The sequence below is a fragment of the Coregonus clupeaformis genome, unplaced genomic scaffold (assembly GCF_020615455.1).
Source record: "Coregonus clupeaformis isolate EN_2021a unplaced genomic scaffold, ASM2061545v1 scaf0201, whole genome shotgun sequence".
In the NCBI taxonomy this organism is placed as follows: domain Eukaryota; kingdom Metazoa; phylum Chordata; class Actinopteri; order Salmoniformes; family Salmonidae; genus Coregonus; species Coregonus clupeaformis.
The window spans coordinates 346258-363957 of record NW_025533656.1 but is presented as its reverse complement, the minus strand read 5'-3'; the positions used below and the strand labels follow the sequence as shown (position 1 = coordinate 363957).

The following is a 17700-nucleotide window of genomic DNA, read 5'->3' as shown; positions in this document are numbered from 1 at the left end:
GCCAAAATACCAGCAGCAGTGTGTGAAAACCTTGTGAAGACTTACAGAAAACGTTTGACCTGTGTCATTGCCAACAAAGGGTATATAACAAAGTATTGAGAAACTTTTGTTATTGACCAAATACTTATTTTCCACCATAATTTGCAAATAAATTCATAAAAAATCCTACAATGTGATTTTCTGGATTTTTCTCTCTCATTTTGTCTGCCATAGTTGACGTGTACCTATGATGAAAATTCCAGGCATCTCTCATCTTTTTAAGTGGGAGAACTTGCACAATTGGTGGCTGACTAAATACTTTTTTCCCCCACTGTAGGTATTTATTTTGTATTATAAACTGGGTTGTTCCAGCCCTGAATGCTGATTGGCTGACAGCCATGGTATATCAGACCATATACCACGGGTATGACAAAGCATTTATTTTTACTGCTCTAATTACATGGGTAACAAGTTTATAATAACAATAAGGCACCTCAGGTGTGCCACGGCTAAGGGCTGTATCAGGCACTCCGCGTTGCGTCATGCGTAAGAACAGCCCTTAGCCGTGGTATATTGGCCATATATAACTTCTGATATCACATATATATAACATATATAACTTCTGAATAGCAGAATAATCATCCGGGGGATGGGTTGAATTCTGTTGAATTCTGAGAATTCTTGAATTCTGAGAGGATGTGTCAACGGGAAACAAAGTAACACTATTAGGTTGGAATGTGAAGTAGGAATTTACCCTATTAAAGAGAGTATGTGGTGTGTTTTTCCCCTCTAAGACAAAAGTGCCCACCAAAAACAGGGTCATGTTCAGTATGGAAAAAACATACAGAAACAGAGTTAAATTATAAAAAATCCTGGTATGTCCTTTATGATGTTCTATTTCAGCAATAAGGCCCGAGGGGACCAGTGTATCAAAATAGCTTCTAAAAATCGTTATCTAGAATAGTTTAAAATAGTTGAACGAATTGATTGAGTTATGTCTTCCCAGCACAGTGCCTTTCCTTTAAAAGCATTTCAATGCCGCCACCAACTTCCATGCTTCTGCAATTTATCATCAGATGCCTATGTGCAACTTATCATATCCTGCTTGTTGTATTTCTAAAGAAAATGTATGTCATATAAATGGGTATCATATTTTGCACAGTTACAAGCGGTACCAGGAATGGATATCAGGGAAAGTACAATAAAGAAATTGGCATGGTCTTTTAAATGCTAGACCCTTGTGTAACCAAGGTGATTCAGTGCCTTGGCCTGAGACTTGAAGACTTGTGTTAGCTCCCTGAGGTATTGCCTTGGCTTTTAGCTCAGAGGGCTTACACAGTCTTGTTGCATTCAGACCACCCGGGTTCAGTTACACGTGCACCTTAGATAATGTAGTGGGGGCAGGGGTATCTAAAACCAGCTCAAAATACATCTTACATTTAGAAAAACATTTATTCATTGGTCAAACCAACCAGATCTAATAAAACTCCATAGACACTAGATCAAGTTTGTTCTAACAGAAGGTGCTAAATAGAAGAAGTCAAACCAATCTACCAAGATCCAACAACAGGGATTTGATCATAGATCATATTTTAGGCAAGAGGACAAAACACGAAATTGATTGAACCAATAAAACAAAGATACAACAAGACAGAGGGCCATTTTCCCAGACATAGATTAATCCTGGAATGCATGTTTAATAGAGATTCTCCATGTGCTTCTTAGTCCAGGACTTGGCTTAATCTGTGCCTGGAAAGTTCAAGAAAGTTCTAGCTAAGACGATATTGCAATATGTGTTTTAGTTGTCTCCCAGCCCTCCAAACTGTTTGACCCCTCCGGTCTGCTGTCCGTCCGCTGCTGCGATCCTATTGGTGGGGATGATCTTCATGGTAGTCTCCTTCATTGAGTACCAGCGGCTCTGCCACGTGGCCCAGATGATGCCGTTGTCGTAGCCTGACTCGCCGGCGTCCTTCTCCGTGTATTTCCCACCTAGGGATGGAAAGATCAAAAGACAGAGGTGTCAATCAAAAGTTTGTTATAAGTATGAAAATAACAGTGTTGGGCCTACTCGTAAATGTGGCCTTCTTGGAACGATAACAGTAAACATTTCAGAGAACCCCCAAAACGGACATTCGTAAAGGTTGGTAGTGATTTGCATAAATGTATAACTCTTGTATGGTTCATGTTGCTTGGAGAGTAGTGTTCTTTAAAAGGAAGACCGCTGCTCCACTCAGGAGGCCGGTCTGTTTAAGGCATGGCATTGCAGTGCTTGAGGTGTCACTACAGACCCGGGTTCGATCCCGGGCTGTGTCGCAGCCGGCCGCGACCGGGAGACCCATGAGGCGGCGTACAATTGGCCCAGCGTCATCTGGGTTAGGGGAGGGTTTGGCCGGCCGGGATGTCCTTGTCCCATTGCGCTCTAGCGACTCCTGGGTCGCTAGCACAGTCGCCAGTTGTACAGTGTTTCCTGTGACACATTGGTGCGGCTGGCTTCCGGATTAAGTGAGCATTGTGTCAAGAAGCAGTGCGGCTTGGCAGGGTCGTGTTTTGGAGGACGCATGGCTCTCGACCTTCGCCTCTCCCAAGTCCATACGGAAGTTGCAGCGATGGGACAACGCTAACTACCAATTGGATATCACGAAATAGGGGAGAAAATGGGGTTAAAAGAAAAGCGAGAGTGTGAGAGTGTGCACCTGTGCGTGTCCTTACCCTGGTAGTATTTCCCGTTGAGGTGGGCGGCGTGGCATCGGTTCATCCACCAACCGGAGCCGTCCTGCATAGCACAGTTACCCTGGAACTTGTCGTTGTCCTTGTCGCTGGTACTAAACTGCATGCCGTTGTGGGACGTGTAGAACTTGTCGCTGGGGTCATCTCCGAAGTCAAAGCCGTCGAACGCGTCACCCGCATCACCGCCAAAGTAGTAGGCGTAGGTCAGGCGGTACATGTCGACTTCTGGACCCACTTTGAACATGGCGTAGTCAGCATGCCTAAAGAAAGAAAATAAATAAAATGATTAGCTATTTTTATAAATTGTTTTTATGCGTGTGGTTTTATTGAATAAATAAGACAGTGAGAAGATGACACGGTGCAGGTCAGAAAGGCATTGGGTCGGATTTGAACCCATGCCTACTGTGGTGCATGTGCCGGGGTCCGCGGCACTAAGCACACAGGCCACAAAGTATTCATATAAAATGCAGCATATTAGCCTGAAGGCTTGAGTACTGGCCTCCAAAACCAGTGTCACAAAGTAGAATACGTTGTTTGCTTTGATTGTGGAGGTCAGTTCTTTCAGCTATGTAACTTGGCACCAGAAAATCTATTCCGCAAACTAAAGTCCAGAGGTTTGTGTGGAAAAACATGTTATTTGAAAGTTAGACACCTCACCAAAGAAAAGGCTTACTGCTGCTTATTTCCACAATTCCTCATAAAAAAATTGCACTAAATGGCACTAAATATTTCAGCACTAAATATATTAAAGAGGCGAATCCTAACTTCCACTTAAGTTGAATTTCAACTTAGTCGCTTCTTGATATTAATGACTAAGTGAAAAGTTGACTTGCTGAAGTTAGGATTCAACCCAAAATATTTCATTAATTTAGTGGAGAGAATTGCGCAAGTAAATGTGTCATATAGGCAAGACCAATGATGCCAAGCCCCCAATAACTTTGAGGGGGAATTGATAATAGCGAAATATGGTATTTATAGCATTTCTAATGCGTGAAACCTAGACACCACAGAATTGGATTGGTAAGCATCCCAGTGGGTCAAGTTGGTTGCAATGATGTCATTATAACGTCCTTACAACAGGTTGGAGTGACATCATAGGAACCAATTTTACTTGATGGGATAAGACTTAGAGCCGTTCCCACCACATTATGAACACCAGTTCATTCATTTTCTATTCAGGAGGGGGAATGTAGAACCTAACTGTGCATTAATAGTAGCCTTAGTAGCGAACTTAGTTGTACATACTTCTTGTTGCCCTGCCAGTCGGTAAGCTCGATCCTGAGCACGTATGGGATGGAGGACTGGGTGGAGAGCAGGTGCATCTTCTCATTGCCCAGCCAGAACTCGCTGGTGTCATCTGGGGTCAGGTAGCCGAAGCCCTCTTTATACTGGACCCAGTCCTTGTTGAAGTCCACACTGCCATCACGTCTCTGTGGAGATATATGTTGGACGGTGGTTATGATAATAATACAGTATGTGGTTCCAATCAGGTTTGGGTCAATACCATTTCACTTTAGTCAATCCGAAAACTTAAATCCCAATTGGAATGTTTACTTATTCAAATAGAATTGTCCCCAACCCTGGTTCCAACTTCCAATGGCTCAGTGGGTTGGAGCATGGTGGTGTTGGGGTTTGAATCCTGCATGGGCCAACCATAATTAATATACTATGTGTAGGGAAGAACACACGTACCCTCTGCAGGACGGTAAAGCCGCGGCCGAAGCCGTCGATCTCGCAGTAGACCAGGAACTGCTCCTTAGCCTTCAGTGGCTTCACGTAGTACAGACCGCTGGTTTTGCCACCCTTGTTGGCAATATCCTGGCAATCTAATATAAAAAAAACAACATGCCATGATCATGTTGTTATGTGTTAATAACAAAGACTACTGTTCCCATAGGACAATGCGCTATACCCAATGGTTTTGTAGTATTTTGATTCTGTTTTTAGCCTGTTCCGGGACTACAGATGGAAATGAGCTCTGGCACTATTACCTTGCTGATTATGTTGATTATGTTGATTATGTTGATTATGATCTTGCTCATTGTTGATTATTGTCCCTTGTCCCTGGTAAAGATCCACTCTGTGGTATTTATTAACAGCCATTTTTGATCATTTAAATTAAAGCTATACCTATTTATGGAAGAATCACTTATAAATGCCAAGAAATGCTATAAACTAATTAATTAAACTAATCAAAAATGCATTCATATAACTGGATTGATATCCCTTACTTAAAGAATATCACTTATAAATGCCAACATATGATATAAACAAAATAATTCATTAACCATCCCTAAAGTGCATCCAAATAACTGGATTGAGACAAATCTGCTCAGCCTATATTGATTGTGCCATTGACTCGCTTCTGACTAAACAAGCAACAAGGACAAATGACGGGTATGTAGAGTGAATTCTCCAGGAGCAGGGTTGAGCAACCTCTCTGATGAAATGAGAACGACCTGCAGAACGTTGTTGATTTCACCTTTCCCTGTAGTGGGTTTGATTTCCACAGTATCCTTGCAGGGATCTTTGCATTTCTGATCCAGCTGAATGGACATCTGTTTGAGGTCTAACATCCTCTTCTTGTTGGATTCCAGTGTCCCTTGGAGTTGACTGAGCAAAAGAGGGGAACAGATTGATAATGTTTCTCAGGTGATTTGGACATAAACTTAGATTGTGATTTAAATTGTAGGTCAGTGGGTGTATGACTTGACTATCAATGTGTTTGAAGTACATAGCATTTGACACTTGTACCCTTACTTAGTCCTGGTATTTCCAATTTTAGCAGGTATTTCGTCCCCAGCAGGAAAAACTGGTTGAAATAATTGTTTGTTGATGTCATTGACTGGTTTCAACCAGCTTTAGCCGCTGAGAGACATACGACCATTCGGGGTCAATTCCAACTAAATGCCAATCAATTCCAGAAGTGAATTGCTCTCCTAAGGAGAAGTTCCAAGTCCAATTCTAAGTGAATTGAGACCAAATTAGATTCTTACTATATTTGCTCCTCCTGAGAGACGATGGTCTTCTCAAAGCGCAGGACATCATCCAGTATGCTCGATGACCTTTTGTAGTGGACGTCTATGGAACAATCAAAATACCTGCTTCAGTTACAGTAACCTACATGAATTACCAGAGTCTATAGTTATTTTAAAATGAGCCTAACACCTGGGTGTCTTCAGTAGGGCAAACTGTAGAAAAACATTTTACAAAGGAAAACAAAAATATGTGCTCTTATTGGACGAGTTCAGACAGTTCCTCTCGGATTCACTCTGTTTCAAAACGTTTCTCCCTATCGAACACAACCTCGATGAAGGTTATAGACAAACTGTTTGTGAAGTGATGCAAAATAAATCACATAGCAATGAAAAGCAGAGTGTACCTCATTGATGTATTTCTTTAAAGTTTCGACTTTTCTGCTACTGACTTCTCCACCACATCTAATAGTGTTAATTTTGTGTTTATTTTTATTTTGTATTAGCTAGTTTAACAAATAACCCAATATACAGAAAAGTCAAATATCCCAAGATACAGAAAAGTCAAATAACCCAAGATACAGAAAAGTCAAATAACCCAAGATACAGAAAAGTCAAATAACCCAAGATACAGAAAAGTCAAATAACCCAAGATACAGAAAAGTCAATTACCTGCACCAGACTTCTGATGTTGTGTTGTCGAATCCTTCATATAGGTGACTTTCTCTGTGGCCCCTGTGGTAAGGTTGGTTATTCTTTTCAGGATATCCTCCATTTCATCAAGGTCCTTGTCTACCACCGGCTTGTACTTGTTGAGGTAGTCAGCCACGCCACATGTCGTTGGGCAGTACTTGCCCTACAACAGGCACAGAACACAGATGCTTTAATTTTAACACTATGTGAGAGATGGGGTGTCATCACAAATGACACCCCATTCCCTTTATAGTGCACTACTTTTGACCAAGGTGCATTGAGCTTTGGTCAAAAGTAGTGCACTTTACATGGACTAGAGTGACATTTGTGATGCATATTTATAATATATTGTTATATTGTGACAGTGGATGTGTAAGTATTGGAACATTTCATTGGATTCAAAGAAACTAGAAAATGTTTATTTACGTGTGTTCTTGAAGAGGCACCAACTAAATTGGTTGTAATACCCCAGCATAACTACATATCATATGCTTGTGAGGACTATAATTTAGCAACAAATCCATCTAAATAACAATGTCAATAAGCATACAATACAAAGAGGATGAAATAGTAAGATGGGGAATTTCTTCCAGTACACACACCACTTAACGAGCGGTGTAGAGTACATCGGTGCATCCCATGTACAATCATACTCACAAATCCGTCCCTTGGTGTGCATTCCTCGGAATAGTCTCCCCTTATTTGCTGTGGATCAGAAGCAAAACAGCACATTCTGTTACCTGAGTAGATGCTACTGTATCTCTTGTTGTTGCAGAACACTGTTTATGAGAGAACACGTCGAAAATGAAACAGGTTCATTGAAATTTGACACTTACTGCAGAGGAGAGGGAGAATAGCAAAAGAACGCCTGTGGCTGTAGACAAAAGTGAAGGAGCCATGTTGCTAGCCTTTGGCACACCAGTTGTGGTGTTGTCCAGTTGGAGAATGAAGAGCCTCTGGCCCCTGATGGTATATTTATCAGATCAAGGTCCTCCTTTCGGTAGCAGATAAGGGGTCCGAGTGTAAACAGAGCCGGGTCATCCCACTCATGTCCTAGTAGATGACTCAATGTTGGGATAAGGTTGTGACTCAAATGTCCTACTACTCATCCTTTCCCAGATGTGACTGGGATTGATTGACAGGTTTGGTGTGGTTCCTTCCATGGCTTTGTGATCACAGGGATAGTCGCGGGCAGTAGGTTCACGTGGTGAACTTCGTTGGGGTCAAAACAACACTGGGTCAACCATGTCATATCATTACCTTGCAAATTCCACTCAAACCAAACATTACCTTGCAAATTCCACTCAAACCAGTATAAAACATATGACAATATACTATATTAGATATTATTTTAGAGTGTTTTCTAAATAAAATTGTATATTTCTGACAGCTATAATTAGTGAGTCCCCTTTAAGGTTATTTTAGGACCGCAATCACTCCTTAAGTTAGAGTCCTCTACCATTTGGCTGTTTTTGTGGGGAGAGTGATACAATATATATACAAAAGTATGTGGACACCCCTTCAAATTAGTGGATTCACACAGCCATGCAATCCCCATAGACAAACATTTGCAGTAGAATGGCCTTACTGAAGAGCTCAGTGACTTTCAACGTGGCACCGTCATAGGATGCCACCTTCCCAACAAGTCAGTTTGTCAAATTTCTGTCCTGCTAGAACTGCCCTGGTCAACTGTAAGTGCTGTTATTGTGAAGTGGAAACGTCTAGGAGCAACAACGCAAAGTGGTAGGCCACACAAGCTCACAGAACGGGACCGCCGAGTGCTGAAGCACGTAATGCGTAAAAAAAAGCTGTCCTCGGTTGTAACACTCACTACCGATTTCCAAACTGCCTCTGGAAGCAATGTCAGCATAATAACTGTTCATAGGGAGCTTTATGAAATGGGTTTCCATGGCGGAGCAGCCGCACACAAGCCTAAGATCACCATGCGCAATGCCAAGCATTGGCTGGAGTGGTGTAAAGCTCGCCACCATTGGACTTGAGCAGTGGAAATGCTTTCTCTGGAGTGATGAATTACGCTTCACCAACTGGCAGTCGAACGGACGAATCGGGGTTTGGCGGATTCTAGGAGAATGCTACCTGCCCCAATGCATAGTGCCCACTGTAAAGTTTGGTGGTGGAGGAATAATGTTCTGGGGCTGTTTTTCATGGTTCGGGCTAGGCCCCTTAGCTCCAGTGAAGGGAAATCTTAACGTTACAGCATACAATGACATTCTAGATGATTCTGTGCCTCCAACTGCATGACAATGCCCCCGTGCACAAAGCGAGGTCCATACAGAAATGGTTTGTCCAGATCGGTGTGGAATAACTTGACTGGCCTGCACAGAGCCCTGACCTCAACCCCATCGAACACCTTTGGGATGAATTGGAACGCTGACTGTGAGCCAGGCTAATCGCCCAACATCAGTGCCCGACCTCACTCTTGTGGCGTTAGTTATGTTCCAACATCTAGTGGAAGGCCTTCCCAGAAGAGTGGAGGCTGTTTTAACAGCAAAGGGGGTATCAACTCCATATTAATGTCCATGATTTTGGAATTAGATGTTCGACGAGCAGGCGCCCACATACTTTGGTAATGTAGTGTATAAGCTTAGTTAGTAAACAATGCAATTGTAAACAAAGGCTGTATAACCTTAAAACATGGTTAAAACTATAATTTGTATATTTACATTTTAGTCATTTAGCAGACGCGGATGGTCAGTCCTTTCACCCATAGCGCTGACTATGAATTTGAGAGTGCCAACATTTCTTCAGGCCCATCCCTCAGCTGTTTACCGAAACAGAGACGGTGACGGCTAGTTGTTCCTAACTGCAGATTGCCCCTTTAACCCCAAATCCTTCCTTTAAACATTAGGAGAGTACAAATAGACCTAGCCCTGGATCAGCAGTTAGGAACAACTTGATCCATCCTCCCTCAATACTAACAGAACTAGTGGGCACAGAGCCACTGCCACTGCACTGTAGGCTAATGATTACCACCAACACAACATTTAATTTCCATTATGGAGACTCATTTGTGTTAATATTACATTTTTAGTCATTTAGCAGACGCTCTTATATTATCTTTTTATTTTTCCTACTGGCCCCCTGTGGGAATCGAACCCACAACCCTGGCGTTGCAAACACCATGCTCTACCAACTGAGCTCCATCCCTGCCGGCCATTCCCTCCCCTACCCTGGACCAATTGTGCGCCGCCCCATGGGTCTCCCGGTCGCGGCAGGCTACGACACAGCCTGGATTCGAACCAGGATCTTTAGTGGCACAGCTAGCACTGCAGTGCCTTAGACCACTGCGCCACTCAGGGAGTCTTTGATAGGCAATGCTGAGGCAGACAGTTAGAGCAATCTTGCTGATGCTATTTTGTTTCTTGCCGATGATTGAAGGAGACATTGGTATGGATCAATGCTCTGGCATACCATAGGAGAATCTCAATTGCATACTTTTTGCGACATCTGGCTTTCTGATCCAATGGGTTTTGAGAAGGAGCTGAGGAGAGAGGACGTGAGGATTATGCAATTGAGATTCTCCCCATGCCACTCGAGGTAGAAATTGCTATTAACCACAGATCAGATAATCCTTGATCCCCCTAATGGTTAACAACATTAGTATTGGGGGAAATTCCCCTTTCCCCCAATACTAATTTTAACCATTAGGGGGATGAAAAGTATCTGTAATGATGAAAAATGACCAGAGGGGTAAAGTAACTAATTACGAATACTCTCGTTACTGTAATTGAGTAGCTTTTCAGAGTACTTGTACTTTTTGAGTCAGTAATTTTATTTATACCTGAGTAAATATTAATTAAAGTAACAGTACTACTTGAGTAGGATATTTCAGTACACTTTACACCCCAGGTGAGTGAGTGAAAGAGGGAGTTTGTGAGTGAAGGAAAGAGGGAGAGAGTGAGTGAGTGAGTGAGTGAGTGAGTGAGGGAGGAGGGAGGGAGGGAGGGAGTGTGAATGAGTGAGTGAATGTCAGCCGGTCACATAGACAGGTAACAAGTATGAGGGATTGAATGGGTGAAATAATTAGACGTTTATTTCTGAAGGCTGAAGTATACTGAAGTATACTGGCAACTTAATTGTTTATGTACTTTATTTTGTATAGCTTTTTTATTTATCAATACATTTGAATTGCTTTGAATGTTTAATTTATTTTCAAATGTAATAGTATGTTTTTGACATCCTTAATCTTTTACATACAGATGTGCCTGGTTGCAACTCATAAAATAAATGAACTTAGTTCCTGCAGTACATTCCTTTCCTCGCTTCAATTTTCAATTTAATCCATGGAAAATCTAATGTGTAACTGTCACGTTCATTCATCGACGGGACGGACCAAGGCGCAGCCTGATATGCATACATGTTTATTAACGAATAAACAATAAACAAACGATACGCGAAGTGCAAGGCACCACACCACACCACACCACACCACACCACACCACACCACACCACACCACACCATACCACACCATACCATACCACACCACACCATACCATACCATACCATACCATACCATACCATACCATACCATACCATACCATACCATACCATACCATACCATACCATACCATACCATACCATACCATACCATACCATACCATACCATACCATACCATACCATACCATACCATAACACGGAACAAGATCCCACAACCCACTAGTGCCAATAGGCTGCCTAAGTATGGTCCCCAATCAGAGACAACGAGCGACAGCTGCCTCTGATTGGGAACCACACCGGCCAACATAGAAATAGACATACTAGAATATAAACATAGAAATATACAACATAGAACATACACACCTTGACTCAACATATACAAGTCCCCTTAGTCAGGGCGTGACAGTAACAATGTTCAGGTAACCTTAGCGAAATTAGCTAATTATGTTTTTATTTAAAAAGTAACAATTACTTTTACTCTGAGTACTTTTTAAATGAGCTACTTTTTACTTTACCTTGAGTAGCTTTTTTACACCAGTAATTTGACTTCTATTGAGTAAAATGTCATTAAAGTAACAGTACTTCTACTTGAGTAGGATATTTCAGTACTCTTTCCAACCCTGGTAATGACCCTCTGTCAGTAGTTGGGTGGGCAAATTTGTCCTACTCCAACCATGGCTTCATTTCTTAGGATAACCACCAGTGGGAGTTGAGCTACCACGATCTGAGGAACACTGGAGAGAGAGGCCATACAATTCAGTTGGTAAAGGTTAGGATTGGGGGGAGGGAAAGATGATACTAGACACTTCACCCAGGAGCTCAAATTTAAGACAACGGTGTCCATATTAGAACAGCCTCAGTTTGGGTCTCAGCTTCTTACAGACAGTTACAAAAAGAGTGAACGTTCCTACAACCATTCTTTCTACAGGCAGTGAAAAAGAGGAAACGTTCCCACAACCATTCTTTTGACAGAGAGTGAAAAAGAGGAAACGTTCCCACAACCATTCTTTTGACAGACAGTGAAAAAGAGGAAACGTTCCCACAACCATTCTTTTGACAGACAGTGAAAAAGAGGAAACGTTCCCACAACTATTAACAGGCCTGTGAATCACAGATAAATCTCTTTTAACCAGTCAATCTATCTGAATGAGCGTTGTTAAGCCTATAAAGTGAATCAAACTTAATGAACAAACACACTTCTGAAAAGGCTTTTGTGTCCCGTTGAGACAGAACAATGCGGGCAAAGACGGCACGGTCAGTGGTGACGCATGTCAAAACAATATTCCACTTCAATACCTCACTGTCATGAAACGTTTGTTTACGACAGAGCGTTTAATTATAGTTTCAGTAACATGTGGGCACTAATTGTTAGTTTCGCTTCGCCTGTCAGGCAAACACGTTTCCATTTGTTGGAGTTGCGCAAAAACCAAAGCAGCTTTTTTTTTTGAAGAGCTTAAAAACGTTTTTATTCGTATTCTTGAGACGCTCTCACACAAACAATTAAGCTATTAGGACTTTGTGATTTGAATTGGAGCCTAGCGGAGCTTGTAGGGGCTGAATAGGGTAGAGAAATGTTAGAATGGAGGCTACTTCCACTGCTGTGCCCCCCAAAAAGACCTGCTTACGTACATTGCATGCAAATGTCCCCACTCGAAAGTCGCAAGGACAATGCAGCATGTTCAAGTGTGTCTTTTTGACGTCATTGAATTGTAACTAAAGCATGCCTACTGGTAAGGGAGCGAAACGATAAGATAATAATAATAATATTAAGTTTTACAGTTAAGGTGTGCTACAGTCTGGCACCCTTGATAAAGATGAGCAAAAAATACTATAAAATAGAGAATACAAATACTGAGCTATATAGTATGCTCAACATTTTTGGAAAATTATATTATTTTATACTAATACAATTGCTCAGATATATATATATTTTTTTAACAAGTAATACTTTTTTTCTCTCAAAAAGATAGGGGTCAAAATGATTGGCACTACTGTTTTCAATACCTTTCAATACTTCACCTAAGGCACTGAGCCTTTTTCTAAAATGGTTAATTGACCACAAAATCAACATCTGCAGTCTCCGGACTTGGACCCCATTGAAAACCTATGGTTTGAATTGAAGAGGGTAGTCCATTAGTGCAAATGAAGGACATCAAGGATCTGGAAAGGTTCTGTATGGAGGAATGATCTAAGACCCCTCCCAATGTGTTCTTCAATCTCCTAAAACATTTGAGAAAAATGATCAGTGCCGTTATCCTCGCAAGGTGAGGTATTGAAAGGTATTGAAAACTATCTTTTATAGAAAAAATATATTACTTGTTAAACAAAATCTATTTTTCTGAGCAATTGTATTAGTTTAAAGCCGAAATCCTTAATGGTGAAACAGCCAGGTCCTTTTGCGATATTACAATAACAAAGAAGTTACTGCAAACAACAAACACCATTTTTTTTCCGATCACAGCACGTGGGATAGAAGAACACAATATGTTTTACCATGCTGCACGATGTCTCCTCAGCCCTGCAACAAAAACAATAACAATGGTGGTGGGGCGGCCGTTGTGCTGTTTACTCCCACTGCGGACTCCATCTTTAAATAATAATATCTTCCCATTTTCTGGAGCATACAACATAGCTCAGTGTGTGTATTATTTATTTTACACAGTCTTTTTATAATAATCTTTATAAAGGGCAGGGGAGAACAACGGCCCCCTCTGAGGTAGTGCACTTTATAGGGGAATAGGGTGCCATTTGGGACGGACATAGGGTTGTTACCTGCCACCGAATTGCAAGGCCGACCTCGGTACTGCAGGCATTGTTAGCAGAAAACAGGATACCCCATTATAGTGAATTGGAAAATTGATGTCTTCGGGGTCAATCTTCATATAAATAAACACATTTTTCGAAGACAATCATTGTACCAATATTTGCTTATAATACACCAGATGTATGTCCTTGAACCAATTACTTTTAAATCGCACACAGAAGAAGTTATAATGATAATTTAGTTGCTAATGTCAACCTGCAGTACAAACTGTTCTGACCTGAGACACCATCTTAACCGACTTGATTTGGCTTCAATGCGGTATTGAGTCTTCACATAAGACTGAATGGTGATCGATGGCTTTGTCCATTCATATACAGTGCATTCGGAAAGTATTCAGACCCCTTGACTTTTTCCACATTTTGTTATGTTACAGCCGTATTCTAAAATTGATTCAATCGTTATTTTCCCCTCATCCATCTACACACAATACCCCATAATGACAAAGCAAATACAGGTTTTTAGATATTTTGCAAATGTATAAAAAAAATAAAACTGAAATATCCAATTGATGTAAGTATTCAGACCCTTTACTCAGTACTTTGTCGAAGCACCTTTGGCAGCGATTACAGCCTCGAGTCTTTTTGGGTATGATGCTACAAGCTTGGCAGACATGTATTAGGGGAGTTTCTCCCTTTCTTCTCTGCAGATCCTCTCAAGCTCTGTCAGGTTGGATGGGGAGCGTCACTGAACAGCTATTTTCAGGTCTCTGCTCAAGTCCGGGCTCTGGCTTGGCCACTCAAGGACATTCAGAGACTTATCCCAAAGTCACTCCTGCGTTGTCTTGGCTGTGTGCTTAGGGTCGTTGTCCTGTTGGAAGGTGAACCTTCGCCCCAGTCTGAGGTCCTGAGCCCTCTGGAGCAGGTTTTCGTCAAGGATCTCATTGTACTTTGCTCCATTCATCTTTCCCTCGATCCTGATAAGTCTCCCAGTCCCTGCCGCTGAAAAACATCCCCACAGCATGACGCTGCCACCACCATGCTTCACTGTAGGGATGGTGCCAGGTTTCCTCCAGACGTGACGCTTGGCATTCAGGCCAAATAGTTCAATCTTAGTTTCATCAGACCAGAGAATCTTGCTTCTCATGGTCTGAGTCCTTTAGGTGCCTTTGGCAAACTCCAAGAGGGCTGTCATGTGCCTTTTACTGAGGGGTGGCTTCCATCTGGCCACTACCATAAATGCCTGATTGGTGGAGTGCAGCAGAAATGGTTGTCCTTCTAGAAAGTTCTCCAATCTCCACAGAGGAACTCTGTCAGAGTGACCATCGGGTTCTTGGTCACCTCCCTGACCAAGGCCCTTCTCCCCCGATTACTCAGTTTGGCCGGGCAGCCAGCTCTAGGAAGAGTCTTGGTGGTTACAAACTTCTTCCATTTAAGAATGATGGAGGCCACTGTGTTCTTTGGGACTTTCAATGCTGCAGACATTTTTTGGTACCCTTCCCCAGATCTGTGCCTCGACACAATCCTGTCTCGGAGCTCTACGGACAATTCCTTCGACCTCATGGCTTGGTTATTGCTCTGACATGCACTGTCAACTGTGGGACCTTATATAGACAGGTGTGGGCCTTTCCAAATCATGTCCAATCAATTGAATTTACCACAGGTGGACTCCAATCAAGTTGTAGAAACATCTCAAGGATGATCAATGGAAACAGAATGCACCTGAGCTCAATTTCGAGTCTCATAGCAAAGGGTCTGAATACTTATGTAAATAAGGTATTTCTGTAATTAGCAAACATTTCTAAAAACCTGTTTTTGCTTTGTCATTATGGGGTATTTTGTGTAGATTGATGAGTAATAAAATTAGTTTAATCCATTTTAGAATAAGGCTGTAACGTAGAAAATGTGGAAAAAGTCAAGGGGTCTGAATACTTTCCGAATGCACTGTATACAGTCAGTCATTGATCAAGAGTGCCAATAATTTTGGACTTTATTGTATTTCAATGTATTGAAACACATTGATTACATTTTAATCCTTTTGAAAAAAAAAAAACTTGTTTGTTGTGGATAATTGGTAAAGCATTTAGCCCCCTGGATATATTACAATAGAGGGCATTCAGTATTTATATTCAGGAATATGCATGCATCTCCTGTCCTGTCTAAAAGAATAAACATCACTGCAGCCAGTGGCTGACCTAAAATGTCTTTGAACCTCCTGAGAAAGTTTGTCAGACATACTGACACACCAAGTTTTACTATGAGGCAGGATGTGAAAGCTATGACACATTTCATTGTCCAAAATCAATAATCGGTCTGTAATCAATTACATTAATCACCATTGTAAAAACAACCAAAAAATGTTGTGACAGTCCTTTTCATTGTGGTCCTCCTGGGAAGAGAGTTGTTCCGAGCTACACACATTGTTAGCCCGAAGCTAACACTGAAGCTACACACATTGTTAGCCCTGAAGCAAACACTGAAGCTACACACATTGTTAGCCCTGAAGCTAACACTGAAGCTACACACATTGTGTGTACTGTGTAGCCCCAAAGCTACACACATTGTTAGCAACAAAGCCTATGAACAAAAACAAGGCTTCCAATGGCCAACTTTGCTCCTAATTGGCTGCGGTATCTGGTATGTATTTTTAAGGAACTTTTGGAGCATGGAACCAGATGGCCATTTGTTTCTGGCAGCGAGACTATAAACAACATATCAGTGTCCTCATATGTCCCAAGACTTGGAGAGGAATACTTGGTTCATTTGAGGCCATGGAAGAGACAATATTTCCTGTTTGTTTATTAAAGGCCTACTACTGAATATGAACCATCAGGGCGTTCTAGGTCGTTGTTGTTTTCAGTCGCCTGACACAGATTATCAGCCTGGACCCTAGCCTAAACAGCCTGGTTATGATCTCCTGAAGTATGTCATTTAGCAGACACTTTTATCTAAAGTGACTTACAGTAGCGCCGCCATACATTGTCGTATGGGTGGCCCCAGCAGGATTTGAACCCACGACCCTGGCGTTGCAAGAGATCCGCAAGGAGGGTTGCACTGTCGCCTTTCGCTACATTGGTGTCAGAAGTGGGATGCTGTCTGTGAGGTCATCGGAGAGTCGTGTTCGTGTGAAGGACTTGGTATAATAAAGCGCAGTGTAAAGACCCTTGCCTAGGTAGGCTTTCGAACTGGGAGACCAGGGGTTCAAGACCCACAAGGGACATTGCCCTGTCACTGTTTGTTACAATACAATACAGCAATTTCCTGAGATGCCCAACAAGACTGCAATAAAGACGACTAGGAATGCAATCTCAATGTTGTAGCGCTCCTGTGCTTTCATTTGACCATGGGCAAAAGAGTGGTAGCGAACAATTCCACAACGAGGGTTTGATTGAATTGAGCTCCGTCTTCTGATACGTTGGGCATGAGTTGTGAGGCATTAGCTTCATACAGGCCTACTAGGCCAGGAGTTGAATCCCAGCAAAATGCCTGACACTCCTCTAAGCTGTTTTCCAAGGGATTTCAAGCATTCAGGGGGTTGAGAAATCTGAGGAATTGGGATCTCTGACTGGGCAGTAGTGGTACACTGCTCTGAGCAGTGCCATCTGAATGCATTCAAAACGAAGGCTAACTGAGCCAGTGCAACCAAAACACTAATTTCAGATTTTTTTACTGAGGGGAAAACTGTCACATCTCTGTTTGTCTCAGACAGTAATTGGTTGCTTATAGCGTTTCTACAATGGAATGTATTCAAAGGTTTAAATGAGGACAAACTGCACCAGTGCAATCAAAACACCTCAAACTCAATTCTGATTTTTCACTGTCTCAGACAGTAATAGGTTGCTTGGAGCGTTTCCACGTGGTTCTGTTGGGTTTTGTGTGGTTGCATGTTCCACCACAGAACCATATGCATGAAATATTTTGGGGGGGTATCTTTTTCTGCTTCATTTAGACAGATTAGTGGAAGAGGGGGAGATAGATGAAGGAGACACAGAGTAGGTAGGGTGGACATGGGAATCGAACCCCCAGTCTCTGGGGTCAACCTACACTGAATGTACAAAATATTAGGACATAGACTGACCTGGTGAATCCAGTTGAAAGCTATGATC

General features: G+C 42.0%; 1 protein-coding gene across 1 annotated transcript; it reads right to left on the bottom strand.

Moving 5' to 3' along the window:
• Positions 1-1412: 1412 nt before the first annotated feature.
• Positions 1413-7339, bottom strand: fgg (fibrinogen gamma chain). The gene is made up of 9 exons (XM_041872168.2): positions 7211-7339; positions 7032-7079; positions 6354-6537; positions 5703-5787; positions 5189-5319; positions 4399-4532; positions 3952-4136; positions 2689-2966; positions 1413-1968 (listed from the first exon to the last, which is right to left on the bottom strand). Exons 1-9 carry the CDS (start codon positions 7271-7273, stop codon positions 1778-1780), a joined length of 1299 nt encoding a protein of 432 aa, XP_041728102.1. The 5' UTR covers positions 7274-7339; the 3' UTR covers positions 1413-1777.
• Between the last annotated feature and the right edge of the window lie 10361 nt (positions 7340-17700).

What these genes read in the sequence shown, in the direction of transcription:
- fgg (XM_041872168.2), bottom strand. Translation starts at nt 7,273, where the DNA reads ATGGCTCCTTCACTTTTGTCTACAGCCACAGGCGTTCTTTTGCTATTC. An exon ending in TATTCTCCCTCTCCTCTGCA is followed by an intron (nt 7,080 to 7,210) that starts GTAAGTGTCAAA and finishes TCTGATCCACAG; the next exon opens with CAAATAAGGGGAGACTATTC. An exon ending in ACATCAGAAGTCTGGTGCAG is followed by an intron (nt 5,788 to 6,353) that starts GTAATTGACTTT and finishes ATTGTTCCATAG; the next exon opens with ACGTCCACTACAAAAGGTCA.